The sequence below is a fragment of the Heterocephalus glaber genome, unplaced genomic scaffold (genome assembly GCF_053883595.1).
Source record: "Heterocephalus glaber isolate CG9 unplaced genomic scaffold, H.glaber_assembly_v1.0 deba00001733, whole genome shotgun sequence".
Taxonomy (NCBI): Eukaryota; Metazoa; Chordata; class Mammalia; order Rodentia; family Bathyergidae; genus Heterocephalus; species Heterocephalus glaber.
Window position 1 is genome coordinate 12,352,614 of NW_028258444.1, and position 20,320 is coordinate 12,372,933.

A 20,320-nucleotide genomic window follows, 5' to 3' on the forward strand; every position below is an offset into this window, starting at 1 on the left:
CAATTCAAAGAGATGCATTAAGCTCACAAAAAAATTCTCATTGTTGTCATGTTTCTATGTTCCTTGGACTTGAAAAGGAGTATGAATTAGGAAAATATTTTATTTAAAAATGAAATTTTTTTATAATGTCAGTTCTTGGAAAAACTGTATCATAATTACATTATTAAGTGCTGTAAATTGCTATAAAGTCACAAGAAGAAAGACAAGCTCTACCCTTAGAGGAAAGGGAAGTCTCCTAACTACTTTTGAAAGAAAAAGCATTTCCTTGGCAGGCAAGAGTTAGGGAAGAGCACTAAGAGCCAACACAGGCATAAATGTATAAATTGTTTGAGAATATAATCTGCCATCTTGAATGTGTATCTTAAAAGAAAAAGAAAAATAATTTGAAAGCCTTAGAGTCTGATTTACCTTGATGTTTTTCGTTTTAGAAAAACTCCTTTGCTCTCCCAGTATTGCTTCATGAGGCTCATTTTGCCCACCACACAAAACCATGTTCACTGATACAACAAATTATGTAAAAGAGTTTACTGAAAAGGTGCAGCACAATTTGTAATAGCTAAATCTTGGAAACAGCCCAAACGGCCATCAATTAACGAATGGATAAAGAAGATTTTATACAATAAAGTACTACTCTGCCACAAAGAAGGATGAGCTTCAGACATTTATAGCTAAATGGATGGACCTTGAGACCATAATCTTAAGTGAAATAAATTGGACAGATATATATATATATTTTGTGGTATCAAATGTCATTTTATTTCTACTACAAAATTCACCAGAAAGAGTTACTGCAACAATCTAATATAAAGCAAATCTTTAACCAAAGGACATGGTATAGACCTTTTAAAAAATATCCATTCTTTATCACAATAACGGCAAGGAAAAATTCAATTCTATCATCAGGACCAAGCTGAAGTTTCTGAAGTAGTACAGACAGATAACAAAAAAAGAAAAATAAAACCCACAAAACTAAGGAAAAGTTGACCAGTTTTTAAAATTTATCTTCGAAGGGCACAGGCAGGTACATATTTTAAGAAAGAAGGTAACTTAAAAGTTAATTTGAGTTACACAGGAGGTGTAAAGATTATACAGAAGAGCACTTTGGTTAACTATCTTCTGTGGCTCTACCCACTCATAAAAGAGTCTCTGTGCATAAATAAGCACATCAATAATTAAGATCACCAGTATACATACTTCAGATCTAAAATAAAATTATCTGAGTTGTGGTCCTTATATTCAAATCGTTAAGTATATCCATGCAGGAAGTCCAGACATCTTTACAGGAATTAAAAATAAAATTGCATATATCATATTCCTTCAATAGTTTGCGAAAGTCTATTGCTTTTAACAAGATTAGTATTATTCCATTTTAATACAGATATGTCGGGAGTACATAAACACAAGTACACCTGAAATACATCAGTGTTTAAACTTTTATTTCACACCATGCAAGGTCAATTATAACACATTAAAAAGTGACAACAGGTATAAGCGGCAATTTTACATATGTACATTGGAAATGTCCATTTTCAAAAGCTGAACACAATTACCATATTGTCTGTGGTGGGTAAGCTTCAATTCAACTGCTTATACAGATAAAATTTACTATGAAGAACAATGATTTTTTAGTGGTCCACATTCTATGATACTAATTCTTCGACTAACAGAACCTGTGGGAGAACCAAATGATTCAATCTTTTTCACAGTATCCATGCCATCCTTAACAAACCTAAACACTACATGTTTAAAGTCCAAATGTTCTGCCTTTTTCAGTGTTATAAAATATTGAGAATTATTAGTATCCCAGCCTCAATTGGCCATAGATAATAAGCCAGGGCCAGTTCGCTTCACATTAAAGTTTTCATCTTCAAATTTATCTCCATAAATGGACTTTCCTCCTGTCCCATCATGTTTGGTGATATCTCCTCCTTGACAAACAAAATCTGGAATTACTCTGTGAAAAATGGAGTTCTTGAAACCAAAGCCCTTCTCTCCAGTGCACAGTACTCTGAAGCTCTCAGCAGTTTGAGGAACAATGTTTGAAAGTAACTCCATGGTTATTCTTCCTAGAGGTTCCTCATCTGCACAAACATCAAAGAACACCACCAGGTTGGTCTCCTTTGATAATTCTGCTGCCAGTGATACTTGTCCTTTCTGAAGTTTCAATAAATTCTGCTGACATTCTTCAAATTTTTTCTGAAACACTCCGCCATTTCTTTTGTTTTAAATCTCACTGCAAGCTGTTTCACTTTTGCATCACCATCCGCATAATCTGAGGCAGTCCAGACTAAAGCGTTATTGGAAACACTTAAGGGTTTTAACTCCATTGTTTTAGCAATAACATGGTTTGCACACACTTTGAAGACCTGGTCTCTGCTCATCAGAATCCGGTAATAATTCTTCATTGTGTGCCAGGGAATCTTAATGTCTCTAGCACCATGCTCCTTCCACTGACTGACATCTCGATCCCATCGATAAAGTTTGGCTCTCCCTTTAAAGAAAATTTCTTCATCTTCTCCAGATTTTACTTCCACCTCTGGCGATGACCGGACACATACGTTTAAATACCGTGCTGTCTGCCACAGGGCCTTCAGAAGCGGCCTCATCAGTGTGGAGAGGACTAGACTCATGGGGTGTGAGGCAGAACAGGCTTTGAAAAGGATCCTGCCGGGATCCCAAGCTCCTAGGGCAGAGAAGGTGAGCCGGTCCCAGAACCTGGAAGGAAGCTACCTCGCTGCCATCCTAAGCTCCTAGGGCAGAGAAGGTGAGCCGCCCGGACACCAGAAACACTGCCCCCCCACCCTGAAAATGAGAAGACATGTAAACAAGCCTCAAAAACAGAATTCCGGATCACCTACAGCAACCCCAAAGGGAAACGAGATGGAACACTCTGATACTCAACCACCGGGACTCTCTGAACTGGCAACAAAAGAGGATCTGGGAAAAATGAAATCAGAAATAATTACTCAGATAACAGCAAAGATTTCACTCATGGTGCAAGGCAGGATTAATAAATCTAGAGAGGACACAGATAAAAAAATAGAGGATCTGAGGAACATGATGGAATCCCAACATAGGAAACAAATGGAATCCATAAAACAGATACAAACAGATTTCCAGGAGATTATAAACTCCATCGAAAGTCTGCGCAGCAGAATGAACCAGTGTGAGGATAGAATTTCACATATAGAAGATAAGATTGCAATTAGTGACCAGGAAAAGAAAAATTACTTTAAAATTGTAAAGGAACATGAGAAATCAATCCAGCAGCTGCTAGACAATGCAAAGAAGAATAACATAAGGCTGACTGGAGTCAATGAAGAAACAGGAGAGAGTGCAGATGACATAAAAAAACTCTTCACAGAAGTGATGGCAGAAAACTTCCCAAGGAGGGGAAAAGAGCTTGACATACAGATAAGTGAGGCATATAGGACTCCAGCTAGCCTTGATCAAAAAAAATGTACACATAGGCATATAATAGTTAGGATTCCAGAAATCCAACAGAAGAACAAAATTCTACAAGCAGTGAGAGAAAAGAAACAAATCACACACAAAAGAAAGCCCATCAGAATCACAGCAGACTTCTCAATGCAAACCCTCAAGGCAAGAAGAGCTTGGAGTGATGTATTTCAAGCCCTAAAGGAAAACAGCCTCTAACCCAGATTGATGTACCCTGCAAAACTATCTTTCAAAATTGATGGAGAAATAAGATACTTTCATGATAAACAGCCCCTCAGGAACTTCATGAATACCAAACCAGCACTCCAAAAAATTTTAGACAACACCCTAGGAAAAGACAATGAGGATCACAACCCCAGGAAACCCAGCAGAATGAATCCATTGGGCGTGACAAATTAAATGCAAAGGGTGAGAATCCAACAAAAGGAAAAAGTCATGACAATGCTTTTAAAACTTTTAACTTCATCTCCCTAATGAGTGTATAATTCAATCTTGTTATTGTACTGATTAGTATTTTTCGGATTCTAGAGTTGCACAACTTTCCTTGTGCTGTACTGGCTATTTATCATCTTATGTCTACTTTTTAATTGAGTTGTCTATTAATGAGCTCTAAGAATTCTTTACATATTCTGCTCATAGGTTATATGCATTGTAAATATGGTCTGTTTAAGGACTACTTTTCATTTTAATGATGTCATTTAAAGTTCTAAATATTGATGGAATCTCATTTATCAATTTTTTTCTTTTATACATCATGTTTTTTGTATCCTAGGTAGTTCTTGCCTACCCTGAATTCATAAACATTTTCCCTTATAATTTCTTCCTAAAGTTTTATATTTTTAGGCTTTCATATTTAGGTTCATAGATCCCTTCAAGTTATTTTCATGTATGGAAATAAAGGGTTGAGGTTAATTTTTTATATACAGATACCAGGTGTTCTAGTGCCATTTGCTGAAGACATTATCTTTGCCTTGGCTCTTGAATTGAGTTTACATTCTATAAAATGCTAATGTTAAATAATCTTTCAAAACTCAGTGGACCATATAGGTGTGGTTCTATTTCTAGATTCTCTGTTTTATTCCAATGATCTATACGTCTTTCCTTACACCAACACTGCCTTGATTACTGTAGCTTTAGAAGAAGTCTTAAAATTAGGTACTAAACATCTTCCAATACTGTTTTTTGGGGGGAGGGTGGGGGGCGGTTAACTTTTCTAGGTCCTTTGTACTCCTACATAACTTTTAAATTTCAATATTCAATTCTTCATTTATAGCAAGTATACACAGACCTGAATTTTTATACATACCTGGTGTTTTCTAATCCTGCTGAATTCAAATACAAGTTCTAGGGGCTCCTAGAGATTTCTTAGTATTTTCTCTGTAGATGATCATTTCATCTACATATAAAGATTTTGCTTCTACATTGCCAATCCTATCCTAATTGTGTCATTTTATTGCCAGACTATTTTGGTGGGGCCTAGGTTTTAAAGTTTAATGGACAGATAAAGAGTAAGCATATCTGCCCTTGTTCCCCACCTTAAGGAGAAAGCATTGCATCTTCTCCATTCATATAAGGTGTTCTCTCTGGAAGTATGGAGTACATGTCTTTAATCTGTTGAGAAGTTTCTTTTCTCCTTCTAGTCTCCTGATAGCTTTTACCATGAACAACTGTAGAATTTAGTCCAATGCTTTTTCTCCAACTAGTGACAGGATCATATGGCTTTTGCCTTTCCTCTGTTAAAATGATGACTTTTGGGGGTGGATCTTCCAATGCTGAACCAACACTGCCATTCCTTTAACAAAACCACTTTCTACATACTGCCAGATCTGACTTCCAATAGTTTGTTTTGTTAAACAAATTTCTATCTATGTTCATACTTTTTTCTTCTATTATCTTTATCCAGTTTTAGGATTACCACAATGTTGAGTTCCTAAAATGAGGGGAGAAGTGTTCCTTCTTTTTTCTGCTTTGATATAATTTATCAGTTAAAATGTTTATGAGCCTGCTGTTGTCATATAGGTAGGGTTTCAAGCTAGGAATATACTTTCTTTAATAGGTGCTATTCAAATTTTATATTTCCTCCAGAGTTAGTTTCATTAATTTGTCTTCCAAGGTACTTCTTAGAAGTTGTCAAACTTATTTCAAAACAGATTTTTGAAATATGCTTTCTATATCCTTTTAAATTCTGTAAAATCTGTGGTAATGTCTCCTAGATCTTAATATTGTAATTTGAAAAATGTATCATTGATATTGTGTAACAGGAGGAAAAGGTCTAAAGGAGCAGGGGAAGTGGGAGGAGTAGGGGAAGGGAAAAAAGGGAAAAGAAAAAATATGAGAAAAGGAAAAAAATGGAAACAAGGTCTTTGCAAATAGGGAAGGGTGGGCAAGGGAAGGAGAAAAAAAAAGAACCAAGAGACTCATGTGATGGTACAAGATCCCAATGATGAATGTAACTGTATTTTATACCAAAAATGTACCAATAAACTTAATGGGAAAAAAATAAAATAAAATAAAATAAATACCGCATTGTCTCTCTGCTGTGAGAAACCAAAAGTGGAAAGAGGGACTGAGATGTATAATGGATGTTGGGAAATGGGAAGAAAGTGTTCAAATGGGAAGGGGAGCAAGGGAGGAGGGAAGAAGGAAGGAAGGGACAAGAAAAAAGTGAACATAGAAGGAAAAAATGGAAACAAAACTTTTGTGCATAGGGAGGGGAGGGGGCTTGAGGGGGAGAAAGGGATAAAATAAAATTTAAAAAATAAATAAATACCTGACAGATATGAAAATAAACAATACATAGCAAGCAGGTCAGTAACAAAGTACTCCCACAAAAAACTCTAATGTTTATGTTACAAATAACTAAATTGCTTCTCATTGTTCCTTGTCCTGAATAAATACAACATTTAAACAGTCTAATAGTCATGCTATTGCTCATTAAACACTTACTACTACTTTAACTGTACACCAAAATCTTTTTCAATAAAAGTAGTATTTTGGTTCAAGGGTTTTTTTTTTAAGGTGCTAATTGTGATAAGGCAAGAGCCCCACACCCCAAATCTGCCTTCTGGAGGATCAAATTTAGTGGTATTTCTGGACTGAAGAAAGCAAGATGGTCTGAGACGTGGGGAAAGGTGGTTGGAGAGGAAAAAGGAGAAAACTGGGGATGGGGATCTGCGAGTGTGTAAACAAACTTCACAGCTCTTCATAAGAGCCATCCATATTCAAAAGGAGCTTCAGCAAGATCAAAGAGTGGAGTTTCCCATCCTCTTACATCAAATGGTCACCCACTAAGCATCCGCACTGGGTGGCCACTTGAAGAGTTGGTGGTTTCAGCCAGTTTGAGACAGAAGAAAACAACTTCTATGTTCCTGATAGAACTGCTTAAACAGTTATGACAGCAAAGCTAATAGGAGGAGTGTATTTCCAGCTGGGTGTCTGTCTTCTACAGTTGCTGGTAAGATCAAGTAGTTAAAAGCAAGTGTAGTTAGAGGGTTTGTCTAGGTTTTCCCTTGGTTCCACCAGTTTTACGATTACTGCAGAACATCAGAAATGATAGTGGCACTTAAATGTTGATTGACTTTTAAAGTCATCTCTATGACCTAAAATTTATTTCAAAGAAATCATTTCAAAATTATAAACTTAATTATCTACATATTTAGAACAATATTCATTGGTTTTTCAGAGTTGTAATATAACTGGGCTATTGGCTGAAGTTGTTATTCTTTAATTAGATATTTTAATATTTGTAGCAGTGTCCTCTATAAATATGTCATTTTAGCATAAAGGCCTTGTAATGGTAATTTTTATGTTCTTGGGAATTTTTATGAGTAAAAAACACATTCTGATACAAATTTAATTTGAACATAAAATTTATCTTAGCTAATTCCTTGACCTATGAATACTGATTTCATTTAAAGATAATTAGAAAACCTAAAAATATTTTAAAATGTGCAGTTCAGATAACTTCATAAATTTCTGCTGACTAGTACTTTTAATAATAAATATATATATTTGTTAATCATGATGTTCTAGATAAACTCAAATTTCTTTTCTGTACAATGGCTGGAAGCCACTGTTTATAGAGCTTTAATGATTTTTCTTCTCTTAATTATGAGAGCAGTAGAGTATGTAAATTACTAGAAAAATCTCCTACTGATAAACTATGCAAATGAAACACCAAATGAATGGATATATTCTTTTGTCATTAATTAGTTGATTAAACTTGACAAAAATGCAGTCTGACCAGGCTGACTCCACCTTTCAAGATTCCAAAGAATCATTTGTGTGGTCAATAATGTAGCTAGCATAGAAAACACATATTCTCCGCATTTATGTTGTAGGGTCTGGAGGCTTTCAATTACCCTTGCAGGCACCCCAGATGACAGCCTTTCTGTACTGCATCTGCACTATTTATCATATCATTAGAATCCCAAAGCAAAACCTGAGGGAGAAAGAGGTGACCCCGTCAATATTCAAGGCAGTCATAAATGAGTTTTCCAGACAACACTTTGTGTTGGAAAAGAAAAAAGGGAAGGATTTCAAGTCTTGTTTGCTTTCTTTTTTTAACTTGTCTTTTCCACACTCTTTTCTAAGATGCCATTTGTATGTACAAATCACTTCAGTTTATTTTTAAAAGCCACACAGAGAGATGTTGTTCTCCTCCAGTTGTCCTCCAGTCAGTAGAGGCCCAGGGTCTCCCACAGTGAGAGGAAATGAACGCCGGCTGCATCTTTTAGAGGCCTCTTCGTACACATGGCTCCTTTCATCTCAGGCCTGGAATTGCTATAATTCAGGGCACAGCTTATTTCCAACGATAGCCCACTGAAAAAAAATCCTTCATATCTAACTAACCCAGGATATGTTAGAGGAGTTTGGTTCCACAAATGGAGCAAAGCTTGCAATTTTACCAAGTGAAAAGATAAGGCAACTTTCCTCCCTCACCTGAGGAAAGTTACATTGCACCAATGTGCTGCAACACAGAAGGAGTCCTACAACTAAGAGAGACAAGGTGGTAGGAGGAAACAACCAAGCATCAAGATGGTGCAGATACCAAGGCTTCCCGGACAAGATCTCCTATGTAGTTCAGGCTGGCCTTGGACTCACTGTGTAGCCAAGCTGGCCTTGAACTCCTAGAGATATGCTTGTCTGACCCTCCCAAGCACTGGGATTACAGGCATGTACCTCCACACCCAACCAGACAAAAACTTTTTAAAGTGCACATATCCAGGCATGTGGTGGAATAATTTTTCAAATAATTTCATGATTTTATGGCTGTATTGACCAGAATCCTTTTCCATAGCTCAAATGCTTGCCTGCTAAGAAGAAACATTTTCTTCCAAGACTGGGCTGCATCTCCCCAGGAGTCCTTCCTCCCAAAGGATAAAGAATTATCTCTCTTTCTGCCTCTGTGACTATTTCTATGTTATAGTGCTACTGTCCAACAGCTTGGACTCCAGATTAAATTAGACCTTGAACTCCATGAAGATGGGGAAGTTTGTGTTTTGTTGGCATTTTATACCTGGTAGACCATGCCTGATCTGCCCACCTGGCCAAACTTGGGTACAGAAAACTTGATCATTCTAAGATTGGTTTGAATCTCTTACCTAAGGATATATATTATACTTTCTGCCTCTTAATTATATCAAGTGAGTATAAATTTGTAGACTCTGAGTTGGAATGCAACCTCTACAGGATTAGAAATAGTTCTCAGGATCAAGAAGAAACTAGTAAGTAAAAGTGAACTGGGGGCTGGAGATTTAGCTCAGTGGCGCCCACACCTGCCTCACAAATGCAAGGTCCTGAGTTCGATCCCCGGTACAAAAAAAAAAAAGTGAACTGGGGTAATAGTATCAGACAAAAGTGAATTCTGTAAAAAGAAACTTTAAATTATACTGCCATTTTTAGAATATTTTGTGATGATTCACTCCTCCTTCTTTTTTGAACAGCACTTCTACAAATTGCCTAAGAAATGATTAAAATTGTGGATTACTTGGAAGAAATTATGTCTTTCTTTGAAAAAAAAAAGTGTTTTAGAACCTAAATGACACATTGCTTCTCTTGCTCCTTAATTTCCCTAATACCATAATTGGGTATTTTAACAATTAGAAATCAAAATTTAATATAGAAATCAATTGATAAATTATTTTTAAAAATATTCTTCAGCATCTGCCCAGGGCCACCCTTACCTGCAGACAATGCTCCTAGACCCCAAAGATTCAATACCTTCAACCATGTGCTGTCTGGTACCAAAGCCCTGTGTTTTAATATTTTAATGAGTGGTATGTCAGTAGTAGTTGTTACCCAGTAGAAAATCAGCCTTAGCTAGAACGTTCTCTTCTTTACAGATAACTAAATCATGAAAAATCTAATTCTCCTCAGTTAGTCAAGTAACCACACCTGGAGTCTGGATCATAATGTCTAGAAACTTGGCTTTGACACTTATGGATAAAAGATTAGAAACAACATGAAATTAATAAGACAACTATGTATACTGCCCAACTGTCACAGATCAAATAAAAATGAGCACTTAGAACAAATCAAGCACTGGATATAGTTTATCTAAATTTTATATCAACTCTGATATAATCAACTCTGAGATAATTTTTGAGATATAATCATCATTATATATTTGAGAACTCTGAGGCACAGAAAGTTAACTAAATTGTTCACAAACCAGCACCAGAAGCACAAAAGTCAGAATTCAAGTCTCCACTATGTCCTCAGAATTCAGCGATGGGCTACCCTATTTTCCTGTGAAGTAAGTGGTTGATCTATTTTCTTGAAGGACCAGGCCAGTGTGCTGTAATGAATAGAAATTTGGTTTGAGTCCTGGTTTTCTCACTTATTAGCTGAAACTTTAGAAAAGTTATTTTATCATTGTAAGCTACAAAATCTTCACTTCTCAATCAAGAAAAATAAAACCTTCTCCGACATACTATTGGAAGAATTAAATAATAGGATAAACACAAAATGTTTATTATTGTACCTGGAACATAATCATCCCTTGATGAATATGAATTTTGCACTGTAAAATGCCTCTCATTAGCATTAAGCAAGAAACAGTCATATCAGCCTACCCTCACACTGATGACCATATTAGCTAATGACTTATGTAACCCTCAGAATGTGGCAGGCACTGTTCTAACTCTTGCATTCATTCATTCAGTCCCCTCAACTATTTTCAATATATATGAGGTTAGCATTATTATCTTCATCCTACTGGTGATGGGATAGCCCCAAGATCATCCATGGATGACAAGTGGTGGAACTTGGATTAAAATTTAACCTACTCATCCTCCTGACTCCAGAGCTGGTCGTCTTGACCTTGTTCACTCTTAGCATTATAGTGTTTCAGTAAATATTTTAGGACTGTATAACTCCTGAAATCCCACAGTTATTTCTTTTGTTAGCTTGGAGCTTTCTGATTCCTAAGAAATATGAAGCTGATAGTAGACCATTCTGTTTTTTTATTTTAACTTTTCTGAATTTGTCTATTGGTCCCACAAAGATAACAGATTTTGAAAGGAGAGAAAAAACCTATAAACAACAACTACTATAAAAAATGGCTAGGGAAGACAAGCTATGCTAAACATAGTTTGGGGTTCCAATTCTATTAGCTGCATATGAATTTAATATTTATTAGCTATTAAGCCTCATACATAATCCCTTTAATTAAAAAAAAAACCTACTTTTTGCTATGATTGAAAGAAAAGGCAACAATGATGTTTCATTTTAGAATATTTATAGAAGTTTTCAGCAAATGGATAAAATAAAATACAGGCAAAATAATTTAATTGCAATTTATTTTTCAGTCTGGATCGTCTCAAGAATCTATAAAATATTACCAATAATTTAAAAAGTCATGTGCATCTTAGAAAAATCAGATGTTCTTTGGTTAAATATTTTTAAAATGCTTTACATAGGATAACCCTTTTTGACAAAAAATATTTTAATACTTCATCTGGGTTGTCTTTTAATCTACTGTCAGTTTAGAATTTGTTCATGCATCATTATATAAGCTGGCCATTTCAAACTGAGACACAAATACTAATGGATTTAGTACTTACTAATACAAAATGCATTGTTCAGTACTATTATTTAATCTCTGCTATTTGCTTTTAAGGATTTACACAAAAACTGTACATCCAAAACAAACTTAAATATCTTCAATATTTTGATCGATAAAACTTCCCGTTAGATTTTCTCACATTTATTGATACTACCTGTGTAATATTTCCATTCAATGAATATGCCACTATATTTTCTCACATTTCCTATTGGAAAATACAGGAATTGCCACATGGGAACCAGGTTTAACTATATGGTCCTTTATGGTGGTGATATCTCTTCTAAACCTGCAAGATGGCCCAATGGACCAGATGTACACAACAAGTATGAAGCTAAAATTTATGCTCAAGGCTGCCTCATTCCAACGCTTGAAATGTTAACCACCATATATACAGCCAAGTATCAGACCATCCAAAAATATTGTGGGGAAAAGGGAAGGATCTAAAAGCTGTCAAACCTTGATGTACCTCGGAGTCAACACACTTCAGCTTTGAAACTGATGTTCTTCAAGAGAGATGTATGAAGTCCCTGTTCTTTAGTTCCAATCTTGACATGTTGGGGGAAAGAGCACTACTTTGATCTTGTCTGAGGGTTAACAAAACAGATACTAGCATACAACTTACAATATTTTGAACTTTAGGAACATTGTCAAGTGGGAAATTCAGAAGTCATGTAGAAGCACAATAAACTACATACAGTACTAGTAAGACAATGGACTGTGGAGACAGACTGGTATGAGTTCTGCTTCTATCTTTATTGAATTCCATGTAATTTCCTTTTTCATAAAAGGCCACTAGAAAGATTTAATGAAGTAACACATGTTGGTAGCAAGTTCCTAGGAAAAAAAATCTCCCCCCGAATCTCTCATCTCCCAACTGTTGACATTGGAGAATTGCCTTCTCTGTGTCTTGATTTTGTTATGTAAAAATAGAAAATAATTTAAACATGAAGGATTGTTGAGAGAATGAGGAAGCACAAATAAAATTCTGAAACCTAGAAAGTACTTAGTAAATGGTTTGCAATTAATATTAAATCTTAATGCTGCAACATGTTGTTAAACTAAGCTTGTCCTGAATCGCCTCCATTCTTTGAGTCCCCGCATAATAAAATGCAACCTAACTTAATACATACACAGCCAAATTTAGAAGTATATTTCTTGAAATAAATAGCTGAGTCTCAGCCAATCACAGCAGAAGAAGCTTCAGCCAATCACAGGCTGCTGATTAGTCAGACTAACCTCAAGTAAAGCAAATGACAAACTATAACCAGGCAAGCTGTGTCTATTCCTCATGTCAGTTTACTGTCCATGAATGCTGCCTAACCACCTTGCAGAGTGGAGCTCCTTGAACCTCTTCTGCTTCTGAGGGCTACTTGATTTACAAATGTTCTTAGATCAAGTAAATTCTGTTAATATGTTGCAAGCCTTTCTTTTAATAATATAATGTAGTATACTATGACATATAATCTGTTATGTTTAAATTTTATTCTACAATTTTAAAACAGCTATTGAGTAGGTATAAATTAACTTGTAACACAGAAATGTTGACATGTATTTGAATGAGGAAAAAAGTTAAATAACCCATTATTTTAGCTTAAATTTGTCATGTGCAACAGACAGGCGTATTAGTATAGCAGTTGTTTTATAAGTCCCATCATTCAAATGATTTTTAAAATGTATTTTTAATAGTTTTTCACTTTAGGAGTGGTATAAACTCCACATTTGGAGGTCCAAGATTGTCAGATTTTGAAAAGCAGTTTCCCTATTTGTGTAGTCCCTGAATATTCCTTTTGATTGTTTGGATTTCTTTTCTTGCTTGATGTCTCTTTGAGCTCTGGTCCATATTACAAGGAACCACAATTTACAAGAGCATTTCTTCAAGTCCTTCTTGTCTTCAGCTGATTTGATTTCTCCACAACACAACACCATCTGGCAAGGAGGACCATCTGAGAAACTATTTTTAACAGTTTCCTGCTCTGCTGAACACTATAGGAAAATATTTTAAAATTGACTTATAAAATTGAAAGCTTATGTGTGTTGCCCCAAATTTAGCAAACAAAAAATATCTGCAAACAGTAAGCTGGCACGTTTCATTTTAAATCCCTGTGTTAACACAGACGGCCACAGCAGAGTCAGATCCTTTGTGTCCACCCCATAAGAATGTTTCCAAGGCAACAGATCCACTAGGTTGGGGTTTTGACTGATCTAAGTCACATGCTCACCTTGAAACTGTCCTAGAGGGATGGGCTTTGCTCATTGGTTTAGGTTTAGGTTACAACTCTGTTTCTTAACTGGACTATGGGGCCCATCAAACCCCTGGTCAGAGTGTGAAAGTTGGATCCCCAAACTAAGTCAGGGTGATCACCAGAATGAGGAATAAGAACTTCAGCCTGGTCAGTAATCCCTGTTGAACATTCTGGTGTGTTTTGTCTTGTTTTGTTTTGAACAAAATCAGTTCCAGTTTCTCTCCATAACTAGCTGGCCAGTTCCTTGAGGGCAGGGTTACCATCCCTAAACCATACATAAACATTCAACCAGTGTTTTTGTGGGTTTTCCTCAGTTTCTTCTCAAAGCAGGGAGAAAAGTGACATTGTGTGGGTATAAATCAGACTGTATCAATTCCAGCATTGTTCCTGGTCTTGCCAGGTAAAAGTCACATTTATTATAATGGTCAAAAGGCCCTCTGCAGTCTGGTCTCTTCAGGGCCCTTCTGTCTGCTCCTATGACCTCCTTACCTCCATCTTTGCTTCAGCCACACTGCGCCCCTGTTCTGCCTGCATCCCTCTTCCTTCAGACAGACATGAGCTCACTTTCTTCCCACAGGTAATGACTCAAATTTACTTCCAGAAATCCTTCCCTAGGCAAACTATCTCAGTTGTATCCACCCCCGGGAGCTCCTGTTTCCCTTACCGGCTTGTCTTTTCTCCACAGCATTTATCATCATCGGAAATGCCTAGGCTCATTATTGCTTTTTACTTTTCTTCATCACTAGAATAGAAATGTTATGATGGCCGAAGTTTTGAATTTTTTTCCTTCATAATCATATCTTCAGTGGATAGAAGTGCTCCACAAATATCCATGAGGAAAATCATGTTCTACGTGTCTTGTTCATCCTTCAAAAGAGGTGCACTCCTAGTCTGTATTTCAGTAACTTTGTTTCTGTCACTCGGTCCTGTAAGGTATGTGCTGTTAACCTTACTCCCTCTCATTTCCCCAGTGCCTGATCCAGAGCACGTGCTTGGTGAATGAGTAAATAAAGTCGAGTGAATAATGAAAAATTTCAATATTTGTTGACTGAGAATGCTCAGAAAGATTTCAAGAACTCTTGCATAATGTCAAATTATAAGCTGTTCCAGAAAAAAAAATAGATTTATGTGAAATCTAATTTTTGTTAGGTCAATTTTTTGGTTATTATATCATTTCATGCAAGAGAAGTTATCTGTAGGTCCTAATGAGCTTGTTTGAACAAGCTTTTGAAAGCAAACCACATCCTCACATTTTATTCAGCTATTTGTGGTTTCTATTTTCTTTTCCATGCCCTCACCCTAAAATACACACACACAATCACCCCCACTCCACACCCCACACATTTTACCATCAAGTCTAGCATATTAGAACAGTAGATTCATTAACAGTAATATACACATAAAAATTAGAGACCTTCTAAGACTTTACTACTCCCACAGTTTTCTAAGGTGTGGAGTAAGAGGCATAAACCTGAGTTAACCCAGGAGGGAGTGGGAGGGGGAGGGGAAGGCCCAGAGTTGAGGTGACTGCGCAGACTCCAGGGCTCCATGCTGGCCTGGAGCACAAGATGGGCCTGGCAGCGTGACTCACTGTGAAGCCCCCTCAGAAGAGTTGGCTGACTTTGTTTCCTGACCAGTCAGACTTGGCTCAACAACTGAACAGGCCAAAGCCTGCTAAGAGCCCATTAGTAGATTCAACAATGAAGGAGCCTAAGGAAGGGAAAAGAAAATAAGGCAAGAACTAAAACCTTCTGTTAAAACAACATCTATTCCTCATAAATGTCATCCTTGATCAACAGGGTTACCATTGAAGACTTGTGAATGGCTGGAAATTCTAATAAGGATTCTCTGTCCTGGGCACTATTCAACACCCAATGTAAGACCCAAACTAATGTTAAAATTATAATAATGATAAACTTTAAAATATTGGAACATCAAAATTTCCAAAAGTTTTAAAATAATCTGATTCAATTGTCCAGTCTACCAAAACTTTCTGCAAGTGGTTTGAAGATATCTTTTTATTTGGATATTTAAGTTTTAGAGGAAAATAAATATTTATAATTGTCAAATGCATTGGGACAAAGGCTAGATACATATGGAATCACACTGAGAAACTCATCAACCTCCAATTCTATTTTTTAGACTTTCTAGGTAAATATTGACTTTAAAAATTCCACTACTGCCACACATCAAGTATGGTAGTACTTCCTAAGTTTCATGGTTACTAATAATAGTATAACTAATGTTGAGTGCTATTAACCAAATAAGATATTCTATGTGGTTGCAGATAACTCATTTAATACTAATGACAGCTCTATAATTTAGATATTAACATTATTCCTTTGTCTTGGTTACTTTTCTCATTGCTGAGACAAAGTACCCAAAGGTAAAGGAGGAAAGATTTATTTAGCTCACAGTTTGTAGAGGTTTCAATCCATAATCAGTTGGCTCTAATGCAGGGTGGCATGGCAGACAGGCATCACAGAGAAGAAACAGTTCATGGCAGGCAGAAGGTAGCAAAGCAAGGAAGGGAACTTAGCAGCATTTTTGACCCTTTTATATTCTATCCAGGTTACTGGGATTAGGGTGGTGCCCAACCAATCAGTGGACTGATTTAGTAATCACCCATCCTTAATTCTAGCACACTTAATCCAAGCATTGCACCATGAATCAATCACTCACTCTAGATTCAGCCACCTCTGAAAAAGTCCCACCTATGACGGATGAGGCTTTGGGGAGACATCTAAACATGAGCCATAACACCCATATATATAGCTACAAAAATGGAGAAACAGGGATTTTTAAGTGGCAGTCTTTAATCACACAGTTAGCAACCCTTAGAGCCAGAATTTAAACTCACACTGCTTGGCCCCTGAGACCATAATATTAGCCCTCTTGCTGTACTTCTCATTGAATAACAGCCATTCTTAGTATCTTATTTTCTCATTGATGAAACAAATTACTCTATGTCCACAAGTTAAAGGAGGAAAAATTTATTTTGGCTCACAGTTTGTAGGGGTTTTAGTTCATAGTCAGCCAGTTCCAAGGCAGGGTAGGTAGCAAAGGGTCATCACAGAGGCAAAACAGTCCATGGCAGAGCAGGCAGGAAGCAGCAAAGCAGCTTTCTTTCTGTCCCTTTATATTTCCTCGAGGCTATAAGCCTATCAATTGGTGTCTCCCATGCCCGGAGTGGGGCTTCCATTATTCATACCCAGAACTATGCTGAACTGATTTAGTTATCACACACTCTTAATCCCAGTATCACATACCTGAATCCAGTATCACACACCTGTGATCCAGCTACCTCCGAAAAGCCCCACCAATGAATTCATGAGGCTTTGAGGAGACATCTAGATACAAGCTATAACACTTAGCAATCACTGAGTTTCTCTGGCCTGCTGACTAATAATTTTGGGGAAATATGGGATATTACTTGTTATATCCTCCATCCTTCAAGGCAAGCTTGATATGGTAAGTTTTCGCTAGCTGGAAGTATGCTGAACTATGTATGTTTCTTTCCTCATTTTCCATTCTGTGCTGACTTTTTACCCACAAGTGGTCATTTTCTTTTAATTTTTAATTTTTTTGCAGACTAGCGCTTGATCCCAGGGCCTCACACATGCTCTGCCACTGAGCTAAATTATATCCCCAGCAACTTTCCCACACTTAAAAAAAAGTTTGAGACAGGGCCTCACTAAATTGCTCAAGTTTGCCTTGAACTTCTGTTCCTCCTGCCTCAGCCTCCTGAGTAGCTGGTATTACTCTGTAGACTATCATGCCAAGCTTGTAGGTGGTTCTTGACCTGAACACTCACTCATAATTCTGTCTATAAATAATATTTGTTGTGTTTGGGTATAGCATCCTCTGTCATATCAGAAAAATGCTGTTGCTTTGTACTTTTAACATAATTGTGCCTCAGAATAGGTTTAGGACTTGTTCTTCTGGTACAAAGTACAGTTGGCCCCAGTTTTAATTTCACTTTCCTTTGCGGGTAGAAAACAACAGTCTGGAGGCCTAGACTTCATTTGAATATTAACAGTTCCCTTAACACATGCACCACATTCTTGAATGTACAATATCTTGATGATATATTTTCCCCTTATAAACTGTGACAAAGATTGCTTATCTTTAGAAACATTCCAAGTGAAGACTTCATAACATTTTCTCAAAATGACTGAATGCTCTTCTTAGATCTGAAAAAGTTACAATTCTGCAACAGGTGTTTGCAACATACAGTATAGATAAAGCTATCCTTAGGCCTTTCAAAAATTATTTTTTAATTATAGATAGAGAAATATTGAGATGCTACTACCACACATCATCATAAATGAACCATGGTACTAGAAAAGACCAGGTAGCCACTGTTGTCAGCCTTCAGTTTTTGTCTGGGATATCAGTTCATGAGAAGCAGCATCATGAGTTACTGAATGACGAGGGTCTGTCTCCAGGTTAAGGTAAAAATTTAAGAAATTGCTTTTGGAATTAATTCCACAATACCTGTTAAAATATAAATTATACACTCTATAGTATGATAAGCTATATTGATACAATAATAATAAAAACAATAATAATTAGTATTTTTACCTCTTTCTATGCTACAATCTATGCTGTGGACTAAAATTTTATTTCATTTAATTGTCACAAAATTAGGAGATAAATCTATCATTATCCCTACTGTAGAGATGGATAAGGAAACCGTGCCATAGTAAAGTAACTCGTTCCAAATCACACAGCTAGTACATGGAAAACCTGGGTTCTAATTCTAACTTCATTGTAAACCCAGTGTCCTCACTTTAAACCACGCCCACCTCGTATGTATTGATTGAATACATCAAATATTTGCAGATGAACAATTTTAATATCATGTGAGCTTACTCTTGACCTGTAAATGTCACAGACCCCTCCAGATAGCTATGCTCTTCAGCTCCTTACGTGTGGTTGGGTTTCAGTGTTCAGCCAAGCTAGTGTGATCCTTTGTATCAAGCACTATTGGAAGCACCCTTCCCAGGCCGTTACAGAGCAGGACTAATAGGAACATCTTGACTATGACCACAAGAACCTGAGCATTTTATGATAGTGTCTGGTGACTATAGGCACAAATGAAAGGAACAATGGCTGTTTGTTACTCTTGTCAGGCTGAAGTGTAGTCCCGTGTTATTTTCCCACCATTAGAGTTTTACAATGGAGTGTTACCTGGATGCTTTCAAAGGTTCCCATAGGGACTAGTGACTACTTACTACCAGGAAATACTGTGCTTCACTGGTAGTACTTTTATTCCTTCTCAGTTTTAGGAGATATTGGCTAAATAGTATAAGTCTACACTATAGCCAGCTTATAAAGAATTTTATAGGGCATGTTATAAAGTACAGACTTTTATCTTATTACATCCCAGGCACTATCATGGTTTCTGCCTAAGCTGTCACACTTATTCAGCTACATTCTGACAAATATTCTCCTTGACCAAACTTGAGTCACGCTCTTCTGTGTCCTTTTTTTGACTGGGCTTGGGCTTGGGTTTGAACTGTAACTTTTAGCGAGAATCCTGCTGCGTCCATTTATCAAAAACCCTTGAACACCTCTGTGAGTGCCCCCAACATCTGATCAAATTCCTCATCCCCATGCTTGCTATGTTACCACCCTGCCTGCCTTCAGCAAGAATATTGTCAATTCAGGTTAGCCAGAATCTGGTTACCTTAGCCTCAAGTTTCCTCTTAAAATTCTTCTGCCTACTGACTCCTGCCCTTTTACTTGGCTATAGATTTGTATTTGTCCTTGTCATATTCAGAATTGAGCCTAATCTCCCTACTTTACTTTCACTGCAGTAGTCTCTCTTGAATAAAGTCTTCCTTAACTATGAATAAAGTCATTTTCAATAAATATTATCAAAAGTTTTTCTATAACCGTTTTTTCTTCCTGTTTCATTCAGAGTATCTTTTGGAATCAAGTGCTCTTGTGAATGTTTGATTAATCATGACAGATGTGTCATTTTTTTTTTAGAAATTTAAACTTAACATGGATTTTTCCAGTTTTTATGAAAAACAAAACAATCATTTAAAAAAAAACACTGAACATGCTCAGGAAATTTTATTAATAAATGACTTAAAAACTGTCCAATCTCAGAGTGAAGCTTGCAAAAGAGCTCATAATGATTTTAAGTATTTTTTTCATAATGCAGTAATACTCAACAGGTTAGGGAAAATATCAGTTTATAAGTAAACTCAAAGTACATGAGTTAAAGTGCTTTAATTAAAAAAAAATAAAAGACATATCATCAGTATCATTAGGGCTCAGATCAACTTATAAGTTTACTCTATTTTTCTTCAGCTTAATTTACTACTGGGCCGGGGATTTAGCTCAGTGGTTCCACCACCTGCCTCGCAAGTACAAGGTCCTGAGTTCGATTTCTGGTACCGAAAAAACAAAACAAAACAAAACAAAACCATAATTTACTACTGAAGAAAAGTCATTTTAAAATCTTGGTAATAAAAATTAACATATTAGAGATATTGTTTAGAAAACTGATATTTCATTTCAGAAAGTGAGATTTAAT

At 36.4% G+C, this 20,320-nt stretch overlaps 1 protein-coding gene across 1 annotated transcript; it reads right to left on the bottom strand.

Annotated features, from left to right (window-relative positions):
• Positions 1 to 1,321: 1,321 nt before the first annotated feature.
• LOC101720379 (E3 SUMO-protein ligase RanBP2-like) lies at positions 1,322 to 2,630 on the bottom strand. Its single transcript, XM_013078977.2, is given in 2 exon segments — positions 1,322 to 2,192; positions 2,195 to 2,630. Coding segments are annotated over 2 exon segments (1,023 nt in total). The 3' UTR covers positions 1,322 to 1,605.
• Positions 2,631 to 20,320: the final 17,690 nt, after the last annotated feature.